Source organism: Mycosarcoma maydis, chromosome 12 (assembly GCF_000328475.2).
Source record: "Mycosarcoma maydis chromosome 12, whole genome shotgun sequence".
Lineage (NCBI taxonomy): Eukaryota > Fungi > Basidiomycota > Ustilaginomycetes > Ustilaginales > Mycosarcoma > Mycosarcoma maydis.
This window is the reverse complement of record NC_026489.1, coordinates 146,246-172,453: the sequence shown is the minus strand read 5'-3', so window position 1 is coordinate 172,453 and position 26,208 is coordinate 146,246. Positions and strand designations below refer to the sequence as shown.

General features: G+C 54.2%; 7 protein-coding genes across 7 annotated transcripts; 4 read left to right on the top strand and 3 right to left on the bottom strand.

Moving 5' to 3' along the window:
* Nucleotides 1-50: 50 nt before the first annotated feature.
* UMAG_04150 (uncharacterized protein) lies at nt 51-5,981 on the bottom strand (the record flags this gene model as incomplete). The annotated part of the gene is made up of 1 exon (XM_011392339.1): nt 51-5,981. One exon carries the CDS (start codon nt 5,979-5,981, stop codon nt 51-53), a length of 5,931 nt encoding a protein of 1,976 aa, XP_011390641.1.
* A 480-nt stretch (nt 5,982-6,461) lies between these two features.
* Nucleotides 6,462-7,148, top strand: UMAG_04149 (uncharacterized protein; the record flags this gene model as incomplete). Its single annotated transcript, XM_011392338.1, has 1 exon — nt 6,462-7,148. The coding sequence occupies one exon, from the start codon at nt 6,462-6,464 to the stop codon at nt 7,146-7,148; it is 687 nt and encodes a 228-aa protein (XP_011390640.1).
* Nucleotides 7,149-8,194: 1,046 nt separating this feature from the next.
* On the top strand, nt 8,195-9,232 carry UMAG_04148 (mitochondrial 37S ribosomal protein uS15m; the record flags this gene model as incomplete). The annotated part of the gene is made up of 1 exon (XM_011392337.1): nt 8,195-9,232. One exon carries the CDS (start codon nt 8,195-8,197, stop codon nt 9,230-9,232), a length of 1,038 nt encoding a protein of 345 aa, XP_011390639.1.
* Nucleotides 9,233-9,386: 154 nt separating this feature from the next.
* Nucleotides 9,387-11,816, bottom strand: UMAG_04147 (uncharacterized protein; the record flags this gene model as incomplete). Its single annotated transcript, XM_011392336.1, has 1 exon — nt 9,387-11,816. The coding sequence occupies one exon, from the start codon at nt 11,814-11,816 to the stop codon at nt 9,387-9,389; it is 2,430 nt and encodes an 809-aa protein (XP_011390638.1).
* Nucleotides 11,817-12,616: 800 nt separating this feature from the next.
* On the top strand, nt 12,617-15,949 carry UMAG_04146 (uncharacterized protein; the record flags this gene model as incomplete). Its single annotated transcript, XM_011392335.1, has 1 exon — nt 12,617-15,949. The coding sequence occupies one exon, from the start codon at nt 12,617-12,619 to the stop codon at nt 15,947-15,949; it is 3,333 nt and encodes a 1,110-aa protein (XP_011390637.1).
* A 786-nt stretch (nt 15,950-16,735) lies between these two features.
* UMAG_04145 (uncharacterized protein) lies at nt 16,736-17,242 on the bottom strand (the record flags this gene model as incomplete). Its single annotated transcript, XM_011392334.1, has 1 exon — nt 16,736-17,242. The coding sequence occupies one exon, from the start codon at nt 17,240-17,242 to the stop codon at nt 16,736-16,738; it is 507 nt and encodes a 168-aa protein (XP_011390636.1).
* A 5,477-nt stretch (nt 17,243-22,719) lies between these two features.
* On the top strand, nt 22,720-25,643 carry UMAG_10886 (uncharacterized protein; the record flags this gene model as incomplete). The annotated part of the gene is made up of 2 exons (XM_011392490.1): nt 22,720-25,411; nt 25,639-25,643. 2 exons carry the CDS (start codon nt 22,720-22,722, stop codon nt 25,641-25,643), a joined length of 2,697 nt encoding a protein of 898 aa, XP_011390792.1.
* Between the last annotated feature and the right edge of the window lie 565 nt (nt 25,644-26,208).

Here is a 26,208-nt window from a genome sequence, read left to right as displayed (position 1 = left end):
ATTCAAGATTCATGATTGTCTTGCTGTGAGAAAGATGGTACATGGAAGAGCTAGTCGGTCTTGGGCGGCACGGCAATTTCTTGGGCAGAGGCGCTAGCGGGGGCGGCAGTGGCAGTGGCAGCGGTGGTGTCGCGCGTGGTGGTGTGCTGCGCGGGTTGGGAGGTGTCAAACATATCGGTGAGCAGACACTGATCGACGTGGATCCAGTCGATGGGATCGTCTCGATAGTTGGCCTCGAAGGCGTTCTGGGAGACACTGTTCAAGAAGGGAATGAGCTCGGCGAGCTCATTGATGTTGCGTACGTGTCCGATTTGCAAGGACCTGTTGCGGGCGGAGCGCAAAGGTGTGGATGGAGTCGAGCGTGTGGACGCGGCAGCAAAGGTGGTAGCCAGAGTATCGAGCAGTGTCTGCGGCTGATAGTCGTCCGTAGGATACACGGCGTCGATGGTATCAGTGATAAAGAGCCACTGGTGGATTTGGAATTCCTCGGGCTGCATCAGCACCAGTAGATCCAACAGCTTGAGCGTCGACAGCAGCAAATGGCGTCCGTCGGCCGAAGAAACTACATGCACATCCGTCGCTACTCGATCATACAGCCGCATCAGCTCGGTCATGAGCACTGGCCAGAACGACGCCAGGTTTCGCGCCGAATATCGAACCAGCATCACGCGCAAGCACAGGTATACTTCGGCATGCAGAATCTCCGACACCGAGGCACGAAGCAAGTCGACCAGTTTCTCCTGGATCATAGGGAGCTGTGTCAGAAATGCATCGCGTTCGCCTGTAAACAGCGTGAACGACAGACGTCGTAGATTGAGTGCGCGCGAAAGCATCTCGAGCTCGCGATTCGCAAAGATGTTAGCTGCGCCCGCCGATGCGCCCACCCGCGCAACCAGCTCTGGCACGCGCTCCTTGTCCTGCGTCATGAGCGCCAGGATAATCGGCTTCCACGCTTCTGCTTTCGCCAATCCCATGCTGAAGAATCGCCCGTCTCCAAACATCTCTGCAACCGTGCTGCGCCACGCTTTCACCGCCCCGGGCATGCGAACCAGCTCGCAAATCACAGCCAGAACGCTAGCGTCGATCTCCATCGTGCGCGACCTCGTGCGGGCCGCTGGAGCCACGATGTAGTACACTGCATTCGAGACAATCGCCAGAATGCGATCCGTGTCCATTTGCACCTTGCGCAGCGCCGCCAGTGCGCGCGTCGCCAGAAACCGGTTGATGGCGTCAATCACCGCATTCGCGCCCACCGCCTCGGCAGCCGCCGCACCATCTTCAAGCGAAAGCAGCTCAGCCGTGAATTCGGCTGCTTCATTGTCTACGTCATCTGCATTGTCGCGCCCCGAACGACGGATCCACGTAGACTGGTCGAACGACTTGCCCGAGATCAAGATGCACGAATCGATCAGTTTCGCCAAGTTATCCTGCAGCTCGCGTTTCGTTCGACGCTCCTCGATCGCCGACGTCAAGCAAATCTTCTCGCCGAGCGCCGTCAGCAGCCGAAGCATAGGATAGACGTGCGTCTTGCGAGCCATACTGTTGGCAACAAAGTCCTTGACAAACACCAGCATCACTGGCCACACTTGTGTCGCTTCCTGCGGCTCGATTCTCGTCAGCATGGCGTCAAAGAAGAGGAACAGCGTCGCATCCGAGACCGTGGATGTCGACGTTGTAGCACTCTTGCGAGCTCGGTCGTCACCCTTTGCGATGCGCGCCGCCAGAACGTCGCAGAGGAACGTGACGAGGATCTGTGCACTCGGCGTGACAATGTCCAGGATCTCAATGACGGCAGCTGTCGCGGCAGGATCTCGGCGGCGGCCAGGCTTAACACTAGACTGCCAACAGTGGAGGAGCGCCTCGACCGTTTCGGCAGGGTGGACGCGGTAGATGCGTTCGAATGCACGACGGCATCGCAGCTTGAGTTTTGAAGTCATAGCGTCGAGAGAGAGCGACTTTGCGTCCGTAGGCGAAAGTTCGGTGCCGCAAACCGTCCATACGCGATGCAGCGTTTGCACGGTCTGTAAAAGCGGACCTTTGGGTCCATCGCGAGGCGCGTCTGGTTTTTCTGCATCGCCAACGTCGGAGGAAAAGACGTTGGTCACGTAGCCGAGCAGGCCTTGATCCTGCGTCGTAGTTTCGGTGATAACGATCGGGGTCACTTCAGTTGTAGCGCGGTCTTTTTCATCCCCGTCCCCTGGCATTGTCGGCACCGTTGTTTCATCAGTCGTGTTTCCACCTGCGAGCATCAAGGAGCGCTCGGCGAGATTAATGAGCAGAATCAGATCCGATTCGAGAAAGGAGCATGGCGTGTCATGGGACTGAACCACCAGCTCTGCTCCAAATGTGGGTCTGCTGGCACCTGGGATGTAGGAGTCAGCGACTTCGAGCGTGGCCCTTGCGATCAAGTCGCAGACCGTGCGATTGAGCGGCAACAGGAGTGCGGCGGCGCTGCTGCGATAGAGCGGCGCGGTCATCAGGATGAAATCCGTCCAGTGCTGAAGGACAGCTCGATTTGACGGCGTCACAAGCGCGCGCTGCAATAGAGGCGTCAAGAGACGATGCGGCTTCGAGGCGGCTGCCGTCCACGCTGCTACTGATGTCGACTTTTGCGTCTGAACAGGCGTAGTGGTCTCTGTCTCGCTTCGTCCCGTAGAGTCGCCGCGCTGGTGGAGGCTTAGGGACTGCGATGTGTTAGAGAGGCGTCTCTGAAGCAGATCTGGTCGGCTCGAGTGGCTCGTCTTGGCTGCGAGTATGGTATGTAGTGTATGCAGCATCTTGTTCTGGAGGGTTATGGAGCCCTGGTGAATCGCCATGAGCAACGCTTCGATCAAGAGCGTCTCGAGTTGGTTGGTGCGATTGCGCGAAGTCGAGCTTCGCTGCACAAGAGAGTGGACAAGGTCGACAGCAGCGGCTCGCGTTGTCGTCAAGACGGAGAAATAGCTCTCTTGGAGGCGAGGCGATGGTTGCGCGCTGATCCAGATGCTGCATTCATCGAGCAAGGCATCCAGATAAGACGTCGAAGCGGTGAGCATCTCGGCCCGAACGAACTGCTTGGTGGTGGTGCTGAGCGTAGCCGACAGCGATGTTGCCGCAAGCGATCTAGCAAAACTGAGTCCACCGAACCGCGCTACAGCGGACAGCGTGCGGAGTGCATACTGGATCAATTGCTGGTTGAATGGCTCGTCGATCTGGGAAAAGGTGACCTGACTGCCATAGATGTCCAAGGACGCTGACGTCAGCGAAGCGGCCCGATTGCGCAAAAGCATGTGCAGTAGCGGGTCTACGATCTTGAGGTAGGATCGCACGTTGGCCCTCAGCCATGATTCGGCCTGATGCCGCTCGTCTGCATCGTGCGACTGGAGATTGTCCAAGACGAGAAGCAGCGGCGTACGGAGCTCATCGGTAGAGACGTCCTCGGATAATTGCCAGAAGGTGCCAAACGCGACGAGAGCGGCGGATCGAGTCGAGACGCTAGCTTGACCGGTGACACTGACGCCAGTCAGCTGCTGTGCCACGACAGTCTCTAGGCGAGATCGTTGGGTGACCTTGTAGGTGGCCCAGAGCAGCTCAACAGCACGAACGTGGTAGGGAGCCATGGCGGGTGATAGGTAGCGGAAGAGCGAGGCAACGATGCGATCCAACACATGCGGCGGATCGAGCTGGATCGGATTCTGGAGCGCTCGACAGATGCTGCACGAGATCAAGACTTCGACGATGCGCTCCACTTCTGCGAATGTGGCAGTGTGGTTGAGATACGGCAAAAGCGAGTTTGTCCAGCCGGCTGCGTCCCAGGGAAGCTTGTGCGTCGAAACTGGTGGCGCTTGAGCTTTGGCCGACGGAGCGGCTGTCGAGGTGACCAATGCGATTTCTTGAGCAGCTTCAGAGCCATCAATAACGCGCATGGCATCGGCAAAGACGTCGAGAGCGCGAACAAAGGCTTCGGTGGCAGCGGGAGCCTGCTTGGCACGCTGGGCGGTTTCGAGGCAGATCTGAGCCGAAAGCTTGATGAGCGCTGTTGCTGATGAGCTATCTTGAAAGCTCAGAAAGTTTCGTGCGGCCTGTTGGCTGTCCGTCTCGCTGGAAGCGTAGAAGCTACGTGCTTGGTCCACAAAGTCAGTGGTGGGCGTGGCGATGGGACTGGCGATTGCTACCCGAACAAATACACGTGACGGCATGACGGTGATGAGTAGCTTGAGTAACTCGAGGGCGTCAAGCGTTCTGGACGATGCGGCGTCGTCTTGGGGTCGGTTGTGCTGCAGATGCTCAAGAAGGAGCTGAGAAACTGTGGCAAAGAGAAGCGGAACGTGAATCTGCTTTGTCTCTTCGTCGTGGATGTGGAACGCTTTGAAGACGAAACAGAGGAGGGCGAGCGGTTGCGTGTAGGTCGCCTTTGATGCGCTCTTCTGTGATTGAAACGAATCGATGATGGCGTCGAGAAAACGGCCGTAGAGCAGAAAAGGGTCGACAACCTCGAACAGCATTTTTGCCGTGGTCATGAGCTCCTCATGCTGGCCTCTTGCGACGTGAACGCTGATAGCGTGGAAAGCGTCTAGGGCGAGTACACGCGTGAGGGACTGGCCGATCTCCCACTTGTCCAAGAGTGAGATAAAGATGCGGTACGGCTTTTGACGCTCCGCCGGATCGGTGTGGTCTTGATCAAAGTCTTGCTTGAGCGCGTTGCGGACCAGATCGAGGGCGTACTTCTGTAAGAAGCTGATTTGGGATTCGGGAGACTCGTCGGCGCCTAGAAGCCAGGTGTAGAGGCGACGATTGAGGGAGAGATCTTTGCGGAGGACAACGTTGAGGGCGGAGCGGACGAGGAGGATCTGGTTAGGACGTTTGATCGCCGATGAAAAAGTGGGTTGGTCGATCTGGAGGTGAGTGACGAGAAGCTCGAGCGTGTTACGACGAACGAGGAGGACATTGTGATTGAGAGCATGGGCAAGGCCACGGACCATTAGACCAAGATCTTTGCCGACGAGTGTGGTGGGGTCGTGTGTGTCTTGAAGGGGCGGCATCCTGCGGTTGAGAAAGTTGAGAGCAGCTAGGCGTACCGAGGGAGTGGTGATCAAGGTGAGCCAGAGGTTTTGCAGGAAAAAGGGCTGCGTTACAGCATCCGAGATGGCATCGAGAAGACGGATTGTGCGCTCGTAGTATTCGCTGGTCTCGTCTTCGAGGCCTGGAAGCAAAGCCATCTGAAGTGCCTTTGAGAGTGGACGTAGATCATCTTGCAAAGGAAGGTAGAAGGACTCATAGATAGCAATCAGCGTGGGCTTGACCGATGTGGAAGCATACTGAAAAAAGGGGAGGAGACCGCTAGACCAGACCTGCAAGTCTCGCCGGAGACCGTCGGGGCCAATGACGCTGAGAATGTGTTGGTAAACATCGAGGGCACGCTGATGAACGCCTGAAGGCAAAGCCGGATTGAGACACTGTGCTAGACGTTTAGCTACTATGAGCTTGCGAGGGATGGCATTGTAGTTGGGGTATGCCTGGATAGCCTTATGAAGGCGAGCGAGGAACGAAATAAAGTCGGCCCATTCGCTGACGCTCTCGAAGGAAGCCAAGGTTCTTTCTACGAGGGCGACATACTTTTTGAACTTGGCGTCCGAGTAGAGGGCACGTTCGGTCTGCAGAGCCCAGTGCATTTCGGCACGTTTTGCAGCGCTAGTCTTCCAGAGCTGACTAGTCTCGATCAAGCTGGTCCTTGGACGAGCCTTGGGCGAGATGGACGATGGAACAGCGGGCAGCACGGACTTGGGTCTCGAAGCGGCATTACGAGCCAAAGTAGAGGCATGTGGCTCGGAGGAGGCTGAGCTCAAGTCGAGTTGAACGTCTGCAGAGGATGGCTTGAGCGTGGGAGGTGGAGCAAGGCGAGATGGCAAAGAGCTGAGCGAAGTGGAGCTATCCTTTGGCTTGATGGAAGCGGGGTGGGATGCGCTATCGTTGTTCGGCACCTGATCTGTAGGGCTCGACATGGTTGTTTTGGATGCAGCGGCCGCTCTACTTGCTGTCCATGGCTGTGCGGGATGGGATGATGGTGAAGATACCAATGATATTCGTGATGGATGCTGATGGCAATCGTGAAGGAATCACGAATCGTGAATGACCCAATTCAAAGGTGTTGGTTTCCAACCCGTCGGAATCTGCAGACACGAGTCGTGAGTCGTGAGTTGTGAGTTGGCTCGAGAGCGTGTATCCCTTGAATCTAACAACGCTGTGCTAAAAGCACGAGGCACCGAAGCGTGAAGCACGAAGCGTCAAGTCACGAGTTGCAGTTTACACGTTAGGCTCAGCTCGGCTCTTCCGCGGCGACGAACACAGAACGGTGGGAGAAATCGTGAATGTGACCACCGTCGTGCGTGTTCACGTTTGACCGGCTGCTTCATCGCTCTTTCTCTCCTCAATCACAGAGCTCTCTTGAATCGGAGACTCCGAGGTCGATCACTGGGTCAATCATGATATCGGATGCGCAGCCATGTGACAGCTCTTCAGCAAATCCGTACCTATCGCAACCTGCTACTGCCGCCACTCGATCAGCAGCCGAGTCGATATCGTGCGCAAGCAACAAGGGCAAGCACGAGACTCGACTGTACGTTGGCAACCTTCACGCAGCAGTAGACGAGTATACATTGATCCAAACGTTTAGCAAGTTTGGCAAGATTTCAAAACTCGACTTTCTCTTCCACAAGAGCGGACCGCAGCGAGGACAACCGCGAGGCTATGCTTTTGTCGAGTATGCTTCGCCGCAAGAAGCTATGCAGGCGGTGGCGGGCGCGCACAACAAGACGCTCAAGGGCAGAAGCATCTCAGTGACGTTTGCGACCAAGAGTGCCGATGGCAACGCTCCCACTGGCATCGGTCCACATCGGCGAGATCGCAGAACAGCGGCGACCGAGAGCGACATGCTCAAGACCACACAACTCAGCTTGAGCAAGAATGCCAAACAACCTCAAGGCACCAACGCCAAAATCGCAGCTATGGAAGCCAAGCTTGCCAAGCTTCGACAGGTCAAAGCGCCACCAGTTCAACCTGCTTCAACATCGGCTCACCTACGCGCTGGCGTTGCGTCATTGCCCGCCAAGCCCACGTTCAGCCCCACAGACGCAACACGCAAACCAATGCAGCAGCAGCGACCACGATAGCATTTCACCGATCCGTCGCATGTACTAGTACGTCCCTCCATTATACCCCCTGGTTGACAGTCACTCAACCCAAGGAACACATCCGTCGCAGAAGAAGACAAGGTCAAATTCGGATTGAGATAAACGGTTGCGATGCCCAATCAGAAACCGAGCACAAGGAGTCAAAAAAGAAAGCGAGCTAAGAGACTGTAAGCAACGATCAAGGGGGAAGAGAAAGGGAGAGGAAAAGCAAAAGCAAAAGCAATAAGAGTGGGAGAAAAATGTCCCAGAACAGTTTGGCTCCATCGTTCCATCTGTGACACAAAACGACGGATTCCTATAGCGTTCTGGGATATCACAACGATCTCGTCCACCACGGCTGGCTCTCCTCGTAAGAAGAGCGCAGCCCTGGCACCCGCAATGCAAACCTCGCCAGGCACCTTGTTTTACCAAGGCAGTCGCGAGTGGGTGTGGCTGGCAGCTGTTTAGCGAGCATAGGTTTCAACACGTGAGCGACAAACAAGGTCAGTGAATGCCGTTGCTGGATGAGACGAACGAGTGACAGTAAAGAACTGTCGGAGCTATGGGTCGGCTACGTACACTTGTTTTTGATCGAAGAGAAGAAACAAGAGCTTGAGCATGCGAGGATGAGCTACTTATAGCTGCTTGCCTTCGACTTTTCTTTTTTTTCGTTTTTCGATTTTCGTTTTTTTTTTTTGGTCCTGATTCACGATTATTTCTTCAGGGGGCTTCTTCCAATCAGCGTTTGGGCGAGTGCAACTCGTGACTGTCAACTGTGTGCTTTATCGCGCGAAAAGAATTACGGATCCAACAAGCAGAAGGAAGAAAATCACCAAGGGCAGCGACTCGACTTTTGGCAGGCTTTCCGTGTGACTTTGATCGTCTTGTTCCCGACCTGCTCCCCTCTTCAACAACAACATCAATCAACATCATCATCACGCCGAGCAAGTGCAAAAAGACCGTCCTACTAGGACTACACCCCTCACACCCTACACCCCCCATCGGCTGCTCCGGCTACTTGGGCTGCAGCTAGTCGCACAGCAAACATGGTGCCAGCTCTCACAGCATCCTGCTCGAGATGCCTCTCTTCCACCTTGAACCTCTCGTCTCTCTCCGCTGCACTTCCCTCAACCTCGTACGGTCGTTTGCACATGCAAACGCTCTCCACGATTCAGTCGCAACAGAAATCGAGCTTCTCGACGTCCTCGATCCTGTCCGAATCACGCAAGAAGCGAACCGCGCGTCTCAAGCGCAAATCGAACCTCGACCAGCGTATCCTCAAAGTGCGCATGCTTGAATCCTCGAAACCGGATGCTGTTCTAGGCCACCAACCCACTCCTGACGGCCAAAAAGTATGGACCGATTCCGAACTAGCACAGATCATCCTCGACAAGCAAACGGTTTGGGGTGTTCACGAGGATCGACGAGGAAACCTTGTTCCCATCTCGGCTGATCAGCAAGCTGCGTCGGCGAAAAACACATTCGATGCAGTCGCTGCGAAACAAGCTGCTTCCATGGGAGGTCCTTTGCGTCTCAACTTTGGTCTGGACGGTAGTGATCGTCAATTGTTGTTCCAGGATTTGCCACAGGTCATGGTCAAGGATCGAATCCTCGACTCGTGGAATTTGGGAACCTTGATCCGCGGTACTGCCAACCAAGCCGATGTGGCGGCGTTCGAATCTGAATACGCCAAAGTGCAGTCCGAAGAATGCGCCAGCAAGGAGAGTCTGGCGAGGATCTTGGATCTGCGCAACGCAAGTGGCAAGGGGATCCAGGTGGAAAACATTCGAAGGATCCTCGCCCACTTTGGTGGTGAAAATGATACGGGTAGCCCTGAAGTGCAAGCTGCTGTGCTGACGTACCGCATTCGTAACCTGCACGAGCATCTGCAAACCAATCGGCACGACAACTCGAACAGAAGGAGCATGTCCTTGTTGACGCACCAAAGGGCAAAGATTCTCAAGTACCTCAAAGCCAAGAGCCCGCAAAGGTACCATGCTATTTTGCCGAGGATCGGCATCCAAGCTAGAGCCGTCGAGGGCGAAATCGTCGTTCCGGGCAAACCCAAGATTGCTCGTGCTTGAGCTGCGCCAGACGTGGATTGGATTCGCACACGCCCATATAAATCAAAAGATACAAACGCCTTTTTTGAATCGGTTCCCTGTGATGCGCGCCGCTCTGCTTGCGAAATGCGTGAATCGTGAATGCGAGAGTCGATGCCAAGTGAGATTCGCTCAATCATGATTGCAGATGAAGCATGCTCTGTCGACGCAATTCCTGTGCCAAAGTCGTATCACCCTGGAGCTTTGGCTTTTGCCTATCCATCTGATGCTTTGGTAGCTCACCCTCGATCCCGATCCTGCTCGACCTGGTAAGCACCAATGTAGGAACGCTCGCGTCGCTTTCTCCGGCCTCGGCCTCTTCCTGCTCGTGCTTATCAGCCATAGTTCTCGGCTCGGGCTGCAACAAGCGGTCCAACAGAAACGTGAAATCCAATCCTACTTCATTCAACTGCGTCGCCAGTCTCAAACTGATCTCGCGCATCTCGCTCACCATCTCGGCGTTGGTCGTTCCTGCCTCGTCCTGCTGCTCTTGCACGCCAAACACCTGCCTTCGAAACAAGACGGCGTACTCTTCCACCCTCTCCGATGCCCACTCGACAAACCCACTCGCCATGCTTCCATCCTTGAACGCCGCCATGTACCACTCGGATGTGTTTTTGATCAGTGCAAAATGCACCATGGCCAATTCGCTGATGTAGAGTCCCGTGTCGCCTTCGAATTTGATCTGTCGAGTGCGTTTCTTCAACGACTCGGTCCGCGCGTCAAGGAACAGTTGACGCGCTTTTTCGCCTTGATCCAGTCTCAAGAGGTACGACGCGTTGCGTGTCACGAGCGACTTCTTGAGGTGCTGTCGCACAAAATCCAGAGAGATGGCAGAGACGAGTTCAGAAGTGAGCGAGGTGAGTTTGGCCGACAGATCCCTCCAGGAAGCGTCGTTGGTTGAGGTGTAAGTGGACAGCACTGCACGACCCTTTTCGATCAGTGTCACGGCTTGATCCCATTCGCGTAATGCAATGCAGACCGAGAGCTCGTCGGCAAAGTCATTGTTCCATCGTCCTGGATCCTTGCGCTCCGAAGCGGCCGACGCTGCAGCGGCTGCCATCATTCCCCCACCCACTTGCATCGCATCACCATCGCCAGCTTCACTAACGGACGTTAGCAGTCCACCATCATCCATGCTCCGACCACCAAGCGACGCATACGATTGCGGAGCGTGATAAGGCGACGACAGCAGCGTCGACTCGCGTTTGCGCGCATCTCCCTCTGCCCCTGCCCCGTACGATTCGTTCCTACGCTTCTTGGCGAGCTCTTCTGCCACGCGACGAAACGCGTTGAGCAGCGCTCGCTTGTCTTCGGCGCGATCGGTTCGGTAGACATGCGTCTCTCTGGCCCTCTTGATCTTGATCGCGTTTGTCAAATCACCTCCATCTTTGAGATCGATGACCACAATTTCGGCCAGGCTGAAGCACCTCTCGGCAACGAGACGCACTTTACTGCTCATTTGTCGTTTCTTCCTGGTCGCAATGAGCAGCAGATCGTCTAGCAGAAACAGAGCGACGCTCTGTTGTGGTTTGTACGTGGCAGCATTGAGCTCGGTGAAACTGCTCGCCTCTGCGATGAGGTGTCGCCCGGGAACGTAGGGCAAAAACTTTTGCGACCCTTCGATGCCTTCCCATAGAGAAGTGATTTGGGCGCGATAGATCTGTTGCAGATCGATGGTGCTGTTCCGATTCGCCTTGCCCGACGCCCTGGACCGCGGAAAAGCATCCGAAAACGAAGCGGCGCTGGAAGAGTCGTCCAACTCAAGTGCTTGAGGAAGCTGCTTCCATTCGGAGAGCAGCTCTTTCAGCTCGAGCATGTCGTTTTCGAGCGTAGCAATTTCTTTACTGATCGTAATGAATTCCGAATAGTTTTTAAACACCTGGCGTTTCAGGTCATCGTTGGCCGCTTGCTTGACTGCGGCGAGCGACGACTTGAACTGACGCAAGCTTGATTCGGAGTGATGCGACAGTTTAGCGCGGAGGTAAGCCTGTGGGTCGAAATCTGACTGACTGAGCAGCTGCAGGTCAACGGCGGGATCACCCTCGAAGACGTCGGTGCGTGTGCGTTGCGTATCGGACGATTTGCGGATCGCGTTGAGCTCCTTCTCGTCAGGATCGTACGTGGCATCGTTGGACGTTTCGCGAATAGCAGTCAGATAGCGCTCGTCGTCAATGTCGCGGTGCGGACGATCGTCGATGTGAATCTCAGGCATGCGTGGCAGAGAAGGCACAGCAGGTACCGCGCTGAACCCTCCAGGACCGAGCTGAGTGGGTTCAGCATAGCGCATCGAGAGACGCTTTTTGAGATTGCTGCCGACTTCGGATGCCTTTTTCTTGGACTTTTTGAGTAGCGCACCTCCGCCGCTCGAGGAAGCTAGTGTGGGCGCATCGTACTGCGAGTTGCTAGACGAAGTCTGCTGCCGTGCGTAAGAAGCTTTGTTGGGATAAGATGACGACGAGGAGGAGGAGTTGGTTGCGGTAGCAGCTCCCACAGGAGGTATGAGAGGCTGCTGACCGTCCTGCGCATACAGCGTCATCGGACGCGTTCGCAGCGACCTCGACATTATTGCGACAAGAGACCTGACGTCGATGGGTCACGAGATCGTGTCAAGAAGCGCCAAGCGTGAAGAGTCGAGAATGGTGATGGTCTTTCACTAACTACCCTTACAGCCATGAGTCTGTCAAAGTGAAACGCACGGATCGCATCGTGAATCGTGAATCGTGAATGTGAATGTGAATGTGAATGTGAATGCGGAGCAGTCGTGAGTCGTGAGTGTTGAACACAGAACACGCATGATGGAACATGGAAATTCGACTAGCGTGTCAGATCTTTTCGAGCCACACTTTGTCAAAATGTTCACGGGTGGGTTCTTTTAAGGGTCTGAATTTTTGGGTCCCTTTTTTGAAGTTGCAGTAATATGTGACGGAATAATTAATTATGGGACACGGATCACGATTCACGCTTAAATTTGGGACCAGATTCAGGATTCAAGCACGTTCTCGACTCGCGACTCGGGCTGATTCGTGATCACTGCTCTACACCATCATCGATCAGCACGCCGACATCACTCGATCGCCATCCTTCGTGGCAAGCGTTGCCGAGGCAAGGTACAAAATCGAGCGTAGCAACAGATCGGGCTTTGTCCAAGCCTGTACTTGCCCTGCACCCAGCTGTGCTAACATCATCACGGACTGTTTGCGTCCCACTCAGCACCTATAGCGACCTTTTGTCCTACTGTATCCTCTCAGAACGGGTTGCAACCCACTTCGACATGCTTGTTCTTATAATTGTCTTTAAGTCCGATTCATTTAACGATAGAACAACCCGCGCCTGAACTTTTCGCGCGCTCGGGCCTTCGTCAAGATGAAGTTTGCGCGCTATCTCGACGAAAACACCGTCCCCGAGTGGAGAAAGGTTTACATCCAGTATCGAGGTCTCAAGAAGCTCATCAAGCGTGTAGCTGAACACCGCGAGGCTCGACTGCGCCTAGAAGCCGAGCTTGGGATCAACAGCTCGCATTCGAGCTCTACAACGATCGCTGCAACCGCTTCATCGGCAGATCCATATATTCGCCGACGAAATGTTGCTGGCCACTTCTCTGGTCTAGACCAAGAGGCCCAGTCTACGCTCGCTTCCAGTTCTGGATTCAAGCGTCGCATTGATTACGGCGGAACCACTGCTCCTGCTCCATCTTTGTCGACTCTGCCTCCTGTAAGCCTCCAGGGAACCGGACTTCGACTCTCATCGGACAGCCCCACCTACGACGGCTCCGCTCCGCCACCCAACCTCGACTCGGATCTCGAAGCTCAGGCGCTGCCCTCAACATCAGTACAAGTATCCGGCAACTACGCTCGAAGCGGTGCTTATCCTTCAATAGACTTAGAATTGACAGCCAACGCTGACACGCCGAGTCCCCGAACTACTGGGGCCACCAATGTACGTTACCAGGATGACGCGCCTCCATCTTCTGGATCGGCACGAAAACACGCTTCTCACCAATCCAAGAGCTCATCAGCTTCCAGCAAACATCACCTTCTCTCCAAGTCCGGCTCCTCTGGGCGTTTTTCGAATCCGAACCGCTCGCTGAAGGATGAAGCACCTGAATCGCTACAAGAACTGATAGTAGCCAACTTTGACGACCAAGAAGCCAAGCTGTTTCTTGCTTGCGATGCCGAGCTTGAACGCATCGTTGACTTTTACGAAGCGCAGGAGCACTCGGCGGCCAAGAAGTATATGCAGCTAGCTCGTCAACTCGAGGAGCTCGCCGAGCATCGACGCGAGTACCGTGCCAAATACAACATCAGCGATCAAGACCGAACAGGTGCAGGATCGCGGCGTCATCGTATGTCGCAGCTTCTCATGAACCTGCCCGGTTCCAAGCTGATTGTGGCGGATCCAGTTGCGAGTGGCGTCAAGTCGAACGCTGGGCTGTCCTCCGTGAAGTTGCGAGATGCCCAGCAACAAGGCCAGCAGTCTGCCAACAGAGCGCCACGCTTCTCCTTGGACAAGTCGATCAACAAGCAGCACAGTGGCAGTAGCGGTGAAGATGATCAAGACGCAGGGGGTCGACGTCGAGCGCAGGCGCTGGCGCAGATGCAGGCCAGTTTGCGCGGTTGGGACGACGAGACAGACCGAGCGATCCGCCAAGCCAACAAGGCAGCCGCCATGAGCCACGATCCGGAAGCGTATGCAGCGGCGCGCAAAAAACTCAAAGCAGCGGTGCTCGAGTACTACAAGTTTCTCGACACGCTCACCAACTATAAGATCCTCAACCGTACCGGCTTTGCCAAGGTGATGAAAAAATTCTCGAAAACCGTCGGCGTGGCCTGCACCGATCTATACTACAAGGATCGAGTAGCACCCACCATCCTGGTCAGCTCGGATCGGGTGGAAAAGCTGCGTAAAGCGACCGAGGACATCTACACGGCCTACTTTGAACACGGTAATCGTAAGCAGGCGCTCAATCGGCTGCGTGCTAGGGAAGACCACACGACGCATCATTATAGCGTCTTTCGCAGTGGATTTTACCTCGGCATTTCGGTGTGTGCTATCGTTGCTGGCCTAGTGGAAGCGATGAAGCCAAACACACAGCGCGATATCCCACAGTGGCAGGCACTGTTGCGAGTGTACGGTGCTGAATTGATCCCGACGCTATTTGGGTTGCTCTTTGGACTCAACCTGGCGTGGTGGCACGCGGTGCGCATCAACACAGTGTTTATCTTCGAATGGGATGTGCGCACTACGATGGACCATCGGCAATTCTTTGAGATTCCAGCGCTGCTCATGTTGTTGCTCTCATGCTGCTTTTGGGTCTCGTTTGTCAATCCGTTTCCTGAAGCTATTGCGCCCACCACTTGGCCTACGGTATGGTTGGTGATTGTAGCACTTGTGATGCTCAATCCGTTGCCTATCTGGATGGCTGCTAGTCGCGCTTGGTTCGTGAAAAGCTTGTTGCGCGTATTCACCGCGGGTTGCAAGCGCGTCGAGTTCCGCGACTTTTTCCTTGGAGACGAACTGAATTCGGTAGCGTGGTCGTTGAGCAACTTGTGGTATATAGGATGCGAATGGCATCATGATTGGACGGACCCGGATCAGTGTTTTCCGAACAGCACTTATTGGACAGCTGTGCTGCTCTCGGTACCGGCGTGGCTTCGATTGGGACAGTGCATTCGACGTTGGGTGGATAGCGATTATCGGACACACCTGCATCTTGTTAACGCGGGCAAGTATCTGAGTGCGGTACTCAACAACTTTATGTACATTCACTACCGACGCAACGGATCGCAGAACGCGCGAGATCGAGCACTCTGGATTCTGTTTGCTGTCATCTACTCGGTCTGGCATATCGTATGGGATCTACTTATGGATTGGTCGCTGCTCAAGCCGCGCGCGAAATTCTGGTTGCTTCGGAACGAAATCTGGTTCCCACAACCGATCTACTACGTGTTTATCACCGTCGATATCATCGGTCGTTCCATATGGCTCATCTACCTACTTCCCGGATCAGCCTCGCTCACACTACGATCGTTCTTGGCCGCACTCGTCGAAATGATCCGTAGGGTCTGTTGGAACAACCTAAGAGTCGAGAATGAACAGATTGGCAATACCGACTCGTTCAAGATTATGCGCGATCTGCCGCTACCGTACCGACAAAAGCTGATCGACCAAGCCGAGGCGGATGTGCGCGCCAACGATAGCGATGGCGTTCATAAGACGGGCATTTTTTCCAGTGTCAAATTGGCAAGTCTAAGAAAGAAGAGTCGCGCGACGACGGCGGCGGCGGCGGAGCACAGATATGCGGCCGACGATCAAGAGTATGCGAGGTACTCACAGACGGTGCAGGGAGAAAGCGTGGTGGAGAGTAGCGTCCCAGATACGCTGGCTCAAGAGAGACGGAGGTCGCTGATGGAAGGACTACGTAGCAAACTGGTCCCGGATGCAAAGGGGGAGCATTATGGAAAGCAACTTGATGAACGCGCTGTTACCAAGGGCGATACGGGGAGAGACTATGAGCCGAGACGACAAGAGTCGATGCCAGGGTATGTAGACATGGATAGCGATGACGACGACGACGAAGAGACCGCAGATGAGCAACACACCATTCCCAGCTCACCACAATCGGGATCGGATCAATTCGCACACGAGACCTCGTCCAAGCTTCCGAGATGGCCTCCGAAAGCTAGATCGAGAGAGTGAATTCGCTCGCTCTCTTCGTCGTGACTGTACATGCATTCTACAGACGTGTGAATCACGAATGCAAACTCGTCAGTACAAACTCATCTCACACAGCTTCTAGGTTGACAGTGGAAGTCATCTCTGCCACCAGTGACGTGTGTCGATGCGATCACTGGCCACTTGCACGCTCCCCGAGTCGGCTCAAGTCGAGCGCACGCCTGCACGATCCCGAAGCGCGATATCTGCAACCTTCAACAGACCATGCAAAGCGCAGCAGATGCGCATTCATCCGAGCGTACATCTCGGGATGAATACCGACTCTCAACGAAAACACCAGCCTCGCAACCTCGTCCAATCCAGAATCACACACCCTGTTCTCCCGACATCAAGCAAACCACCTCTGTCTCGTCGACATTCGCGATTCGCCAACTCTCGTCCATGCTATCGCAACGCGATTGAATTGCATTCCGACGCCGCAGTGCAACTAGACCCAAAATCCACCATGCAAGATGCTACATGCAAGATGCGACCATCTAAGTGCCTAGTTTGAAGAAGCTCGAGCTGTGACTGGCGCGACTGACGCTTCAAGGACACACCTGCTGCTGTTCGAACAGCATCGCTTGAACGAGCTTGGAAGCAGAAACGGAAACGGAACAACGTTGGATTGATGCTAAAAACAAAGGTGGAGACGAGCGGAGCGCAACGTCGCTCGAACGCGCGTGGACCGCGGTCTGTGGACGCGTCCTGCTGAGCTCGGGAAAGGACAGAGCGTATTCAAGATATGCACAATGGTCAAGGAGGAGGGCACTAGTCGCTCTGTTGCAGCCTCTGCATAACGTGTCGCTTGCCCTTTGCTTTCGACTTGGCGTTGACGACCTTGACCGTGTCGGTGTAACCGATGTACTTGTCCGGATGAGCCAAGCTGGTCACGACAATCTGGTACCGACCGGGCGTGACGGAGCTCGGCAAGACAAAGTCGAATCTTCCACATTTTTCGCCGGTGCCCATGTCGTTACACTTGTGCTGGCTCCAACCATGAACGCTGCCCACTTTGTCTGTGAGCGTGTATGTTCGCAGCCCAGTAGTGCCTTCTTGTGGTTCGAGCTGAATGCGCAGACCCCCTTTGGGCGCATTGATCCAGTTAACGTAGGTGGCCTGGCCTGGGTGCCACGTCACCTGGCATTGATAGTAGTCACAGCTGGGATAGTTGACGTACAGGATCTTTCCGCGAGGATCGTCATTGGAAGCTTGAGCCAGTGCAAACGTGGTGCACACCGCAAAGAGGGTGCCAAGCAGGGAGAGGAAGCGAGCCATCTTGTTGGATGTTTTGTCGATGAGCACGGCGTTGCTAAAGAGAGTGTTTCGAATGAAATCAAGCTGCTTGTCGAGTGAGAGGTCAGGGTCAAGTTGCTTATGTTGACAGCTATAGGAGAGGAATCGGACTGGACGCTAACGAATGTGGCTGTTGTAGGAAGACCTGAGCTTGTAGTCAAGAAGCGTGTAAGGAGCCAAGGAGTACGGAAGGGAGAGGCAGCGGGAAAGAACAAGTGCGGTGGTGGTGAAGATCAAAGGTGCAAGTCAAGAACCGAGCCATGGCTATATCGACCGATGTCTAGACTCGGACAAAAGTTGGGCTGCATGTCAACCTTTTGTCCCACCTGTGACTGTGCTGCCTCGTCGCCCACGCCATTAGCTCTTGAGACCCACTTACTTATCTTGACCACATTGCTTAGCTGTCACTTGTGACTACTCGATGTACTGTACTGCCATCAACAGTGTTCCACGTTCGTGATTGTAGTTTAGACGACGTTGACGGAATGCTTAACTTGGTGTGTGTATTCACATTTGTCATTCGTGAATGTGAGTGATTCCCATTCACGATTCACACTCACATTCACGATTCGTGTTGATCTGCACAGTGCATACAATGCGCAGCCGCCGGAAAAGCGAGGTTCAAACGCAGCTCGGCGAAAAAACGTCGCATCTCGCCAAGCTCACGCGTGAACAATCACGAATCACGAATCACGAAATCGTGAATATCAGACATGAAAACCATTCTACTCGTGACTTAACTATCTCTAGTAATAAACAGCGTGCGAGTCGTGAGTCGCGAGTGGAAGAAAAGCGACAGTCACGAGAGTCACCCGTCACGAGTTGGCTTACACGCTATTATATAATATGCTCTCCACCGCTTTGCAAGCTCTTGGAACTTAACGTTACCTAGATACTGTAAGTTAGCTCCACGGCCAAGCAGCTGAGCGTGATGAGCTACAAGCTACGCTGTACTGTACAGTACCATCCGACCGAATCAGGCGCTTGCCGAACCAACAGATGTGAGCGGTCAGACGAGATTCTTGCAAGTGTCAGAGAGTGTTTCTCATTTGCTCGACTGTGAGTGCTGCTGCCGCTCAACACGCTCGTTGCTGGCCGTGAAAAGCTCGATACTTCTGCGAGCAAACTTGCGACTGCTACTTCTTCCACTCGCCGAGTTGTTTAGCTGAACAACGTACTGTATCTTGCGCTCCTGTCGCCAGACTTGTCGCGCTAGAAATCGAGAGGTGGAGGACAGCGTCGAGCAGCATATCACGCATTGTGTATGAAACCCTAACCCATCTCATCGACGCACGCACAGCCGTGGACGACGTCGACTGCGTATGAGAGTGTATATTGCACAATCAAAGTGAGCGCACTGTCACTGTAACTCAAGATCCAGGGTGCTGATGCGCCTGGCTGATTTGTCGCTCACCACCGCCTGACAAAGGGGTTTTGCTGGTGAGACAAGGCTGGATAGTCGCAAGTGTGGGGCGTAGGGCCAAAATGGTAACATGTGGTCCAAGTAGTTCTTAGTCACGAGTGTGTTGTGTGTCACACCAGTCACGAGTGACAGCCACAAGGGCACATTCACGATTCACGACTCACGACTGTGACACATGGCTGTGGACACACGACAGACGACGACCTCAGACAGCTGCAGAGCGTGTTAATTTAGTGTGTCGCGCCAAAAATCAAAACGAAAAACAAAGCGTTCTACGCTAAGCTCAAGTTAATCACGAACTAGTGCGCATTGAGGTGAGTCGTGATTGCGAATTAGGGTTCGTTTCGCCGTGATAACTTACAGTAACGTAGCTGCGGAGGCATGGCGATTTGTTAATACGAGATTCCAATCGTGAATCTAGGAATAAGTCACGATTAGAACCGTGAATGTGAATCATGAATAGAAACTTGGTAAGTTAGCTGATGGATTCACGATTCCCTCTCCATATTGACGCCATGCTTGATTGGTGGTGGCTGTGCGATTGCAACGCATGCAACGCAGCGTAAAGTGACGAGTGGAAGCATCCAAGTTCTGTCTAAAGTTAATTCATGTCTGAGATGTCATTGCATTCACTATTCACGATTCACGATTCACGCTTGTGCCTCGCCCAAATAACCGACGGAAGACAATTACAGTAGCACGAACTTGTTCACGAGTGTGAATGTTGAAACCCGCCCATTTGTGATTCTGCCACCGAATGTAGTCTCTACCATAGCAGAGACTTGCATCTGAGCACTGGTTCCTAGTCTAACGAGGGCGTATTGCGCTAGTTCCACTACATTGGTGCAACGTCAAGACGCTTCGGTTATTGATGTTCAGATTAGTTGCCCTGGCTGACGGTGAATCACGAATCACGAATCACGAATCACGAAAGCTGTGCGCAAATTGCTCAAATTGCTCGAAATCGGGCGGCAACTCACAACTGGAATACGTCATTCTCACAACCCAACTTCAGCACGCCAATCTCAGTGCTTGACGTGTGTCGGAAGAATCGTGGATGTTGCAGAGTGGGACGATGGACGATGGCTGACAACCAAATATTCGGACCCAGTGAAGCAGGAAAGCCGGAAGCAGAAAGCAGAAAGCAGAAAGCAGAAAGCAGAAAGCAGAAAGCAGAAAGCAGAAAGCAGAAAGCAGAAAGCAGAAAGCAGAAAGCAGAAAGCAGAAATTGGCCGTTCAGATTTCATACTCGATTCGTGATTGCTGCACCTCGCCGCAAGAATCGTGAATGAGAAGAGAAAAGCGATGGACGAAAGAGGCTGTCGCTGTCACGATTAATTGCATTCGCTTCGCCCGCAGCAACGTCAGACAGAGATGCTTTGATCTGTATCGCGGAAAGAAAAGAGAAAAGAGAAGAAAGGGAAACGAGAGACGAACACGCGCTGCGATTCACAATCACGAATCGTGAATTCATCGAAACATCCAAAGTGCCACTTTGAACTCCCGACACGGCGTTTGTGTGAATTTCATGTGGGAGTAACAATCACAATCACGAATTCTGTTCCCTTTTTTGTTTATTATATATATATATATATATATATAATTATTTATTTTCCCCTCTTCGCCTCCATTTGCCCCTTTTTGTAATTCACGATTCGTGATGGCTTGCAAATTCCGCTTGCGGTGAAACTCACAGGCGCGACACTCACGACTTTGACTCTCGGGCAAAAGTATACTTAGTCAAAGAGCCTTGATATTCACGACTAGCCTTTGGACGCGATCTGTTTTGGGTGAATCTTAGTGGTCAACGTGCGTTCACCCTGTCACCATGATCACGAATCGCATTCGGACATCCTACAGACACACACAGTATCGAACCGCGTTCAAACCCAGAGCACACTGAAGCTGGGAGCAGCAGCCCAGCGGTTTCATCCATGGTAACCAGCACACCGCCGTCCCCGCAAACAGCTTTTGACGCCCCTTTTCCGTTTCTTGATATGGTAGAGTTCAAAGATTCAGACACCGAGCCGCCCAAGTACAAGTTTGGCTCGAGGTGCACCGGCTAGCCGAAGCCAAAGTCGTCAGAAGAGGCACAGTCAGATCTGACACTTGTGCATCGACAGGTGATGGCTTGCTTCGCGCACAGGCTTCCCGCCAATAAAGGCACTAAGGAAGGCTTCTCTCCTATCTGTGTCTTACCCGACTGTTCTGGGAATCTTGTGAGACAAGTCACAGTGGTGAGTAACGAGTGAAAGAGCGACAAAGCCCCAAGTCGTCGTGGAATTCAATTCACCCTGGTCGCACAAATGGACACGAGCAAGCTTCCAGGCACGTTCGACTGGTGCAATCCCGAATCACGAAATCACGAATCACGAATGCTACCCTTTGTCTTTGCGGGTTTCTAACCAAACTTTGCACGTCGCACGTCGCAGCGCAGCGCTGCACCTGTATCAGCCGTCAATGATCTCGCCGTGTCGTGTAGATGCTCGTCAACGAATGCAAGGGTCTTACCAGATGTTTGACTATCTTATTTAATTTGGCTCTGTTGTGGCGTCTAGTGGTGTCACTTAGGAATGGCTCCATCTGCGGAGCGCACATGAGCCGTCTAAAAAAAGTGGCGAATCATTCCGTGTTCACCTTCTACCTACCAGGCACCCATACCCATACCCGCACCCGCGCATGAGCACGCGAACCTTGGGCGTGCGTTTCGACAGATGTAAAAATTTGATTCAAGTCATCACGAACCGTGAATAGCTGTTGATCATGATACTGTAAATTTTTGGTGCTCCATCGTCACACGTCCCTTTGTGCTTTGTCATGGTGCAAAGCACGAAGAAATGTTACAACTAAAGTTAACTTGACTTATAATATTAATAACACTGCGTGCATGCTGAGTTTAAACCACGCCGAGCCCTAGTTAGGGTTAGTGCCCTTTTTGTTTCTTTCTCTGATTTTCTTCTTGCTCTCTGTTCTGTGCTGCTTCTCGTGCTATTCGTGATTGCACTTCCGCTCTTTGTTCGTTATTGACACCTGTCTCGTCCAGATCCATCGTAGCTCCGTTCCAATCGTAAGTGGTGATTGTATGCCGACACTCGAGTCGCCGTTGCTTCCGTTGCTGCTGTCGCTGCTGCAAGTGCCGCCGCCACTACCGCGTTGGACCTCATGTTGCTGTGTCTCACCCATCTCTGCCGTGCGATCTATGATCTCCGCATTGCGAGCAAAAACGTCCGCATCCTCGCGCCTTGGTCTCAATGCGCGTTTAGCGCTTGACAACCAATACACATCTGTCAGAAAGCTTTCCGCCACTCACCACTTCACGCTTCTCTCGCCTGGATTGGGGTTTTGGATCGCCGTACCGCATCGACGTTTCGTTTTCCCCCTCGGCGTCGTCCTTCTTTCGTCCGCCTCTTGCATTCTGTGATTTGCCATCCATCCCACGCCCGGCTTTTGACGCCCAGCATTTCGTCGTCCACCAGCTTCGTCCTCTCCCTCCTCCCAAGCCTCGGTCGTCCATCTCTGCCCCTTTCGCCAAGCCATACAAATTTGGCCTCAGACAAAACGTTGGCCTTCTCTCGCGTTCAACTCTATCTCATCTTCTGCGTTCAGCCAAGCGCTCCAATTTAGTCGCTCTTGTCGGCTATTCTATGCCGTAGCCATCCGATTCATCGTTCGACCAAGATCTTGGTTTCATCTCACACATCCTAGCTTGCTTGGTCCGTCTGCACCCTTCTCCATAGCCGACCAGCCAGCCAGTCAAGCCAACAATCAGTCACCGCCTCTGCGTCCCCTGGATCTCGACTCATCTGCTTCTCTCCGACAATCTGTTTCTCAACGCCACCTTTATCCTGCATTCCTTGCTCCATATATACCCCCGACGCTCATTCTCCTTCCCATCGTCGGCGAACCTCCCCTTCTTCCATCCCTCGCTTCTTCTCCCTCCATCGTCCTCTCCATCTCGCTCTGGCCGTGTCACTCTGGCGCGCCTCGGATCTCCTTGGATCTCATCCATCTTGATAGCATACTAAGCACACACAACATGGCTACCCTCGAGTTGCAGAGGCCAAAGCGCCTCTCGTCCAACCCTCCGCGTCGCTCGCCCGACCTCTCGAATGCGCCCATCACCCCCAAGTCCCCTACCATCATCCGCACCCACGACTTTATTCTCTTGCCCTCGGTACCAACCCACGAACCAGAGGACAATCTCCCCAGTCCAATGGCACTGCAGCAGCAGTTTGCCATGGCAGCTCACAATCACGCTCAAGCAATACGCAGCCGCCAATGCTCATCAACCGATGAGGCCAACTTGCCATCTAGCTCGCCCACAAACTCTTGCTATCCCAGCACAGGCAGTAACGCCAGCCACGACCAGGATGAGCTCGAGGAAATCGTCGATACCGAAGTAGACAATAGCGAATGCGATCCAGTGGCGCAATACGACGCCCTTCGTGACGTTCGCAACCAGCAGCTTGAGCAGCTTCAGTCGATCCTCAACTCGATCGCCGAGGTGCACTTTGACCGCACTTGCACAAGTGCTGTGCCCGACACTACCATCACTCAGATCCTCGACGATATGTTTGCTTCGCTCCGTCTTATCGCCGGTCACAGTGCTCCTTTATCTCCTACCTTTGCACGCTCGCCTACCACACTCCCCGGCATCAGCCAGATGTCGGATGCCGATCGTCTCGTCTTGCTCGTCGATAGGCTCAAATTTGCGCTCGCCGACGTAGAGCATGCTCACCAAGCCAGCATGCTCACCCATCTCTCTTCGCTTGTTCACGAGCTCTTCACCACCCAACGTCGTCTCTCGCGTGCCGCCTTGGAGAGTCCTCCTCGAACGCCACGAAGCCTCGCTGCGCCGCGTCGTCGTTCCATGCTTCCTCCGCCATCGCACCATTCGCCTCAGCCGAGCTACCACCGGCGGTTGTCGCGCACTTCGATTGGCTCCAGCCAGTCGTGCACCACCGTCTCTACCTCTTCGGACGAAGCTATTTCGACAGCCAGTTGCGATCTTTTGCAGCAGCACAAGCACATGCTCGACGTGGCTCAGACTCGTAAAGCTGCGTTGCCAACACCGCCTGTAGCACCGCATGTGCCTGAGCAGCAGCACGTTGATGGCTCCACCTTTGAGATGGCCACCGTTCGACAGCCATCTAGCGCCAAGGCCATCAACTTTACTCTAGAGGCCCACTACGCACACCGCCCTTCTGCCTTGGGGTTGATCACACCGCCATCGCCTCGTTCTGACCAGGCTTCCGGTGCTGCTTCCTTTGCTGAAAGGTCCGATTCGACCGCATTGCCCAACCACAAACGCTTCTCGGTACAGACGGATAGCGTTGTAAGCACCACTTTGCCCGGCTATGCCTCGGATGCTGCTCCTGGCTACGACGCCATGAACCATGTCTGCTTGGACAACAAGGCTCTCGGATCGCACCATGTCTCAGCGCCTGACGACTTGCCGCACTATAACCAGAATGCTGCCGCTACCGTCGGCGGCTTTGCGACCGACGCAAAAAAGCCGATCGAGACGCCTACACTGCTCGAGCGACGTCGCGCCAAGCTCGCCGCTCAGAACAGTGCCTATGCGGCTCGCACACGCGAGGACCTCGCCATGGTAGAGAGCTCCATTGATCGTCTGTCCAGTGTCATGCCTCAGCTCGAAAACCAGCGTGCTCTCTCCCCCCAAGAGCAGCGCGACGCACAGCTGCACAACTTAATCGGACGCCTTGCCGAGTCGAGCTCCAAGCGCATGGACAATCAGCGCTGCGACCCGCCCGGTCGCTGCGCTTCTCGTTCGGCGCCGCCGCCTCTATCTCAGATTACTGTACCTGAGCAAGTGTCGGCTGTTGCCACGCCACCCGCCAAGGCGGCCGACCAAGCGGCTCTGTCCGAGAGCTATGTGCCCAAGACGCCCAAGACGCCCAAGACGCCCATCACGCCCATCACGCCCGTCACACCCGTCACACCTGTTTCGATGCACAGCGCCTCGTCATCGCGTCGAAGCTCGCTGATTCCCAACGTGTTTGCACGCAAGATGTCGTTGACCAGTCTCGGAAAAACACTTCGTCGTGCTTCCATCTACGAGGTCAAGCGCAAGGAGGATACCAGTGTGACTCCCCATAGTGTTGCCGAATGTGGCCCGAGCGGTGACATGACAGCCCGTCATTGTCGTGCTACTACCCACGATTCACGCGCCAAGTCGGACATTGCCGATGGACTTACCAGCCTATTTAACGATGGCAAGCCACGCAAGAATAGCGTCGGCGATTTGCGCAGTGCAAATCGATTCGCCTTGCAGACGCGCTTCCGTGCCATTGACTTTTCCGATGATACCCCGCGCGGACGCGATGCGAGTCTGGGGCATCGCACGAGCGTCGAAGAGGAAGAAGACAGCATGCTAGACGATTACACGTTTGCCTCAATCGACACCACCAGGTCCAACCACAGATCGTCGATCATGTCCACGGATCCGCCTCGCAGCCCCGCGAGTTGGAGCAGCGGCGGCGCGAGCCGTATCTCTTCGCGTCGCAGCTCTCAGCTCACTTCGGACCGTTCCGACCGTTCGGACCCGGCGACACCGACGTGGCCCAGATCGCCGCTTACGCCAGTCTCGCCTGTGGCCTTTAAACACGGATTCAGCGGCCTGCATTCGAAACCAAGTGTCACATTTGCAGCCGATCATCCCCAGCCTCCTACGCCCCGCGAACAGCTGCTTTCGCCTCTCCGTCAGTGTAAGTCTGCCGCGTCCCCGTTCACGCTCCCTTTTGACGTGCTTGACTCTGTCTGTGCTTCCGCTATTGCCTCTGCTGCTGCTGCTGCTGCTGCTGCTGCTGCTGCTGCTGCTGCTGCTGCTACTACCACCCAAAACGATCTGGTCGTTTACTCGCTATTTACCACTCAGAGCAACAACGCCGCTGACACTTCTGTGCGTTCCAACCCTGCTGTTTTGCCTCGTCAGTCTGAAAACATCGACCTGGACTATGTCGACCTGGACTACTTTGCTGAAGCTCAACATACACTCGGCAGCCTTTCCGTGATGCTTTGGTGTTCAAAGCCAACGCAGATTGGTGGTAGCATTGAGCTCGCCTATGAGCTTGTTGATGTAGACCAGGGGTTCAGTCGCACGCTGTATATTGGAACGGTGCATGACGATATCGTGCTTGTTTGTGGATCGTGCGAAAGCGAAAGCGAAAGCGCAAGCAAAAGCGAGAGCAGTGGCAGCGGTGGTGAGAGGAAGCGGAAGCAAGACGCGCATCACGTAAGCAGTGCAAGGGGGGTGAGGATGAGCCTGCCTGATAGAGCCAAGGCCCAGTCTGGGCGTGTGACGCTGGAGCGTTCGGGAGCAGTGGCTCGGGTGAAATTGATAATGAGCGAAGCAGAGCAGCGTGCAGCAGCACTGGAATGTCGTTCGGAGAACATTGTCGAGTTCCCGCTTTCGGCAGCATGTCTCTCGTCTACTCGACTGGGTTGTGCGGTATGCTCGAAAGCAGCACCAAAGGGAGAGGTCGTCAAGGGATTGTTGGGGAGC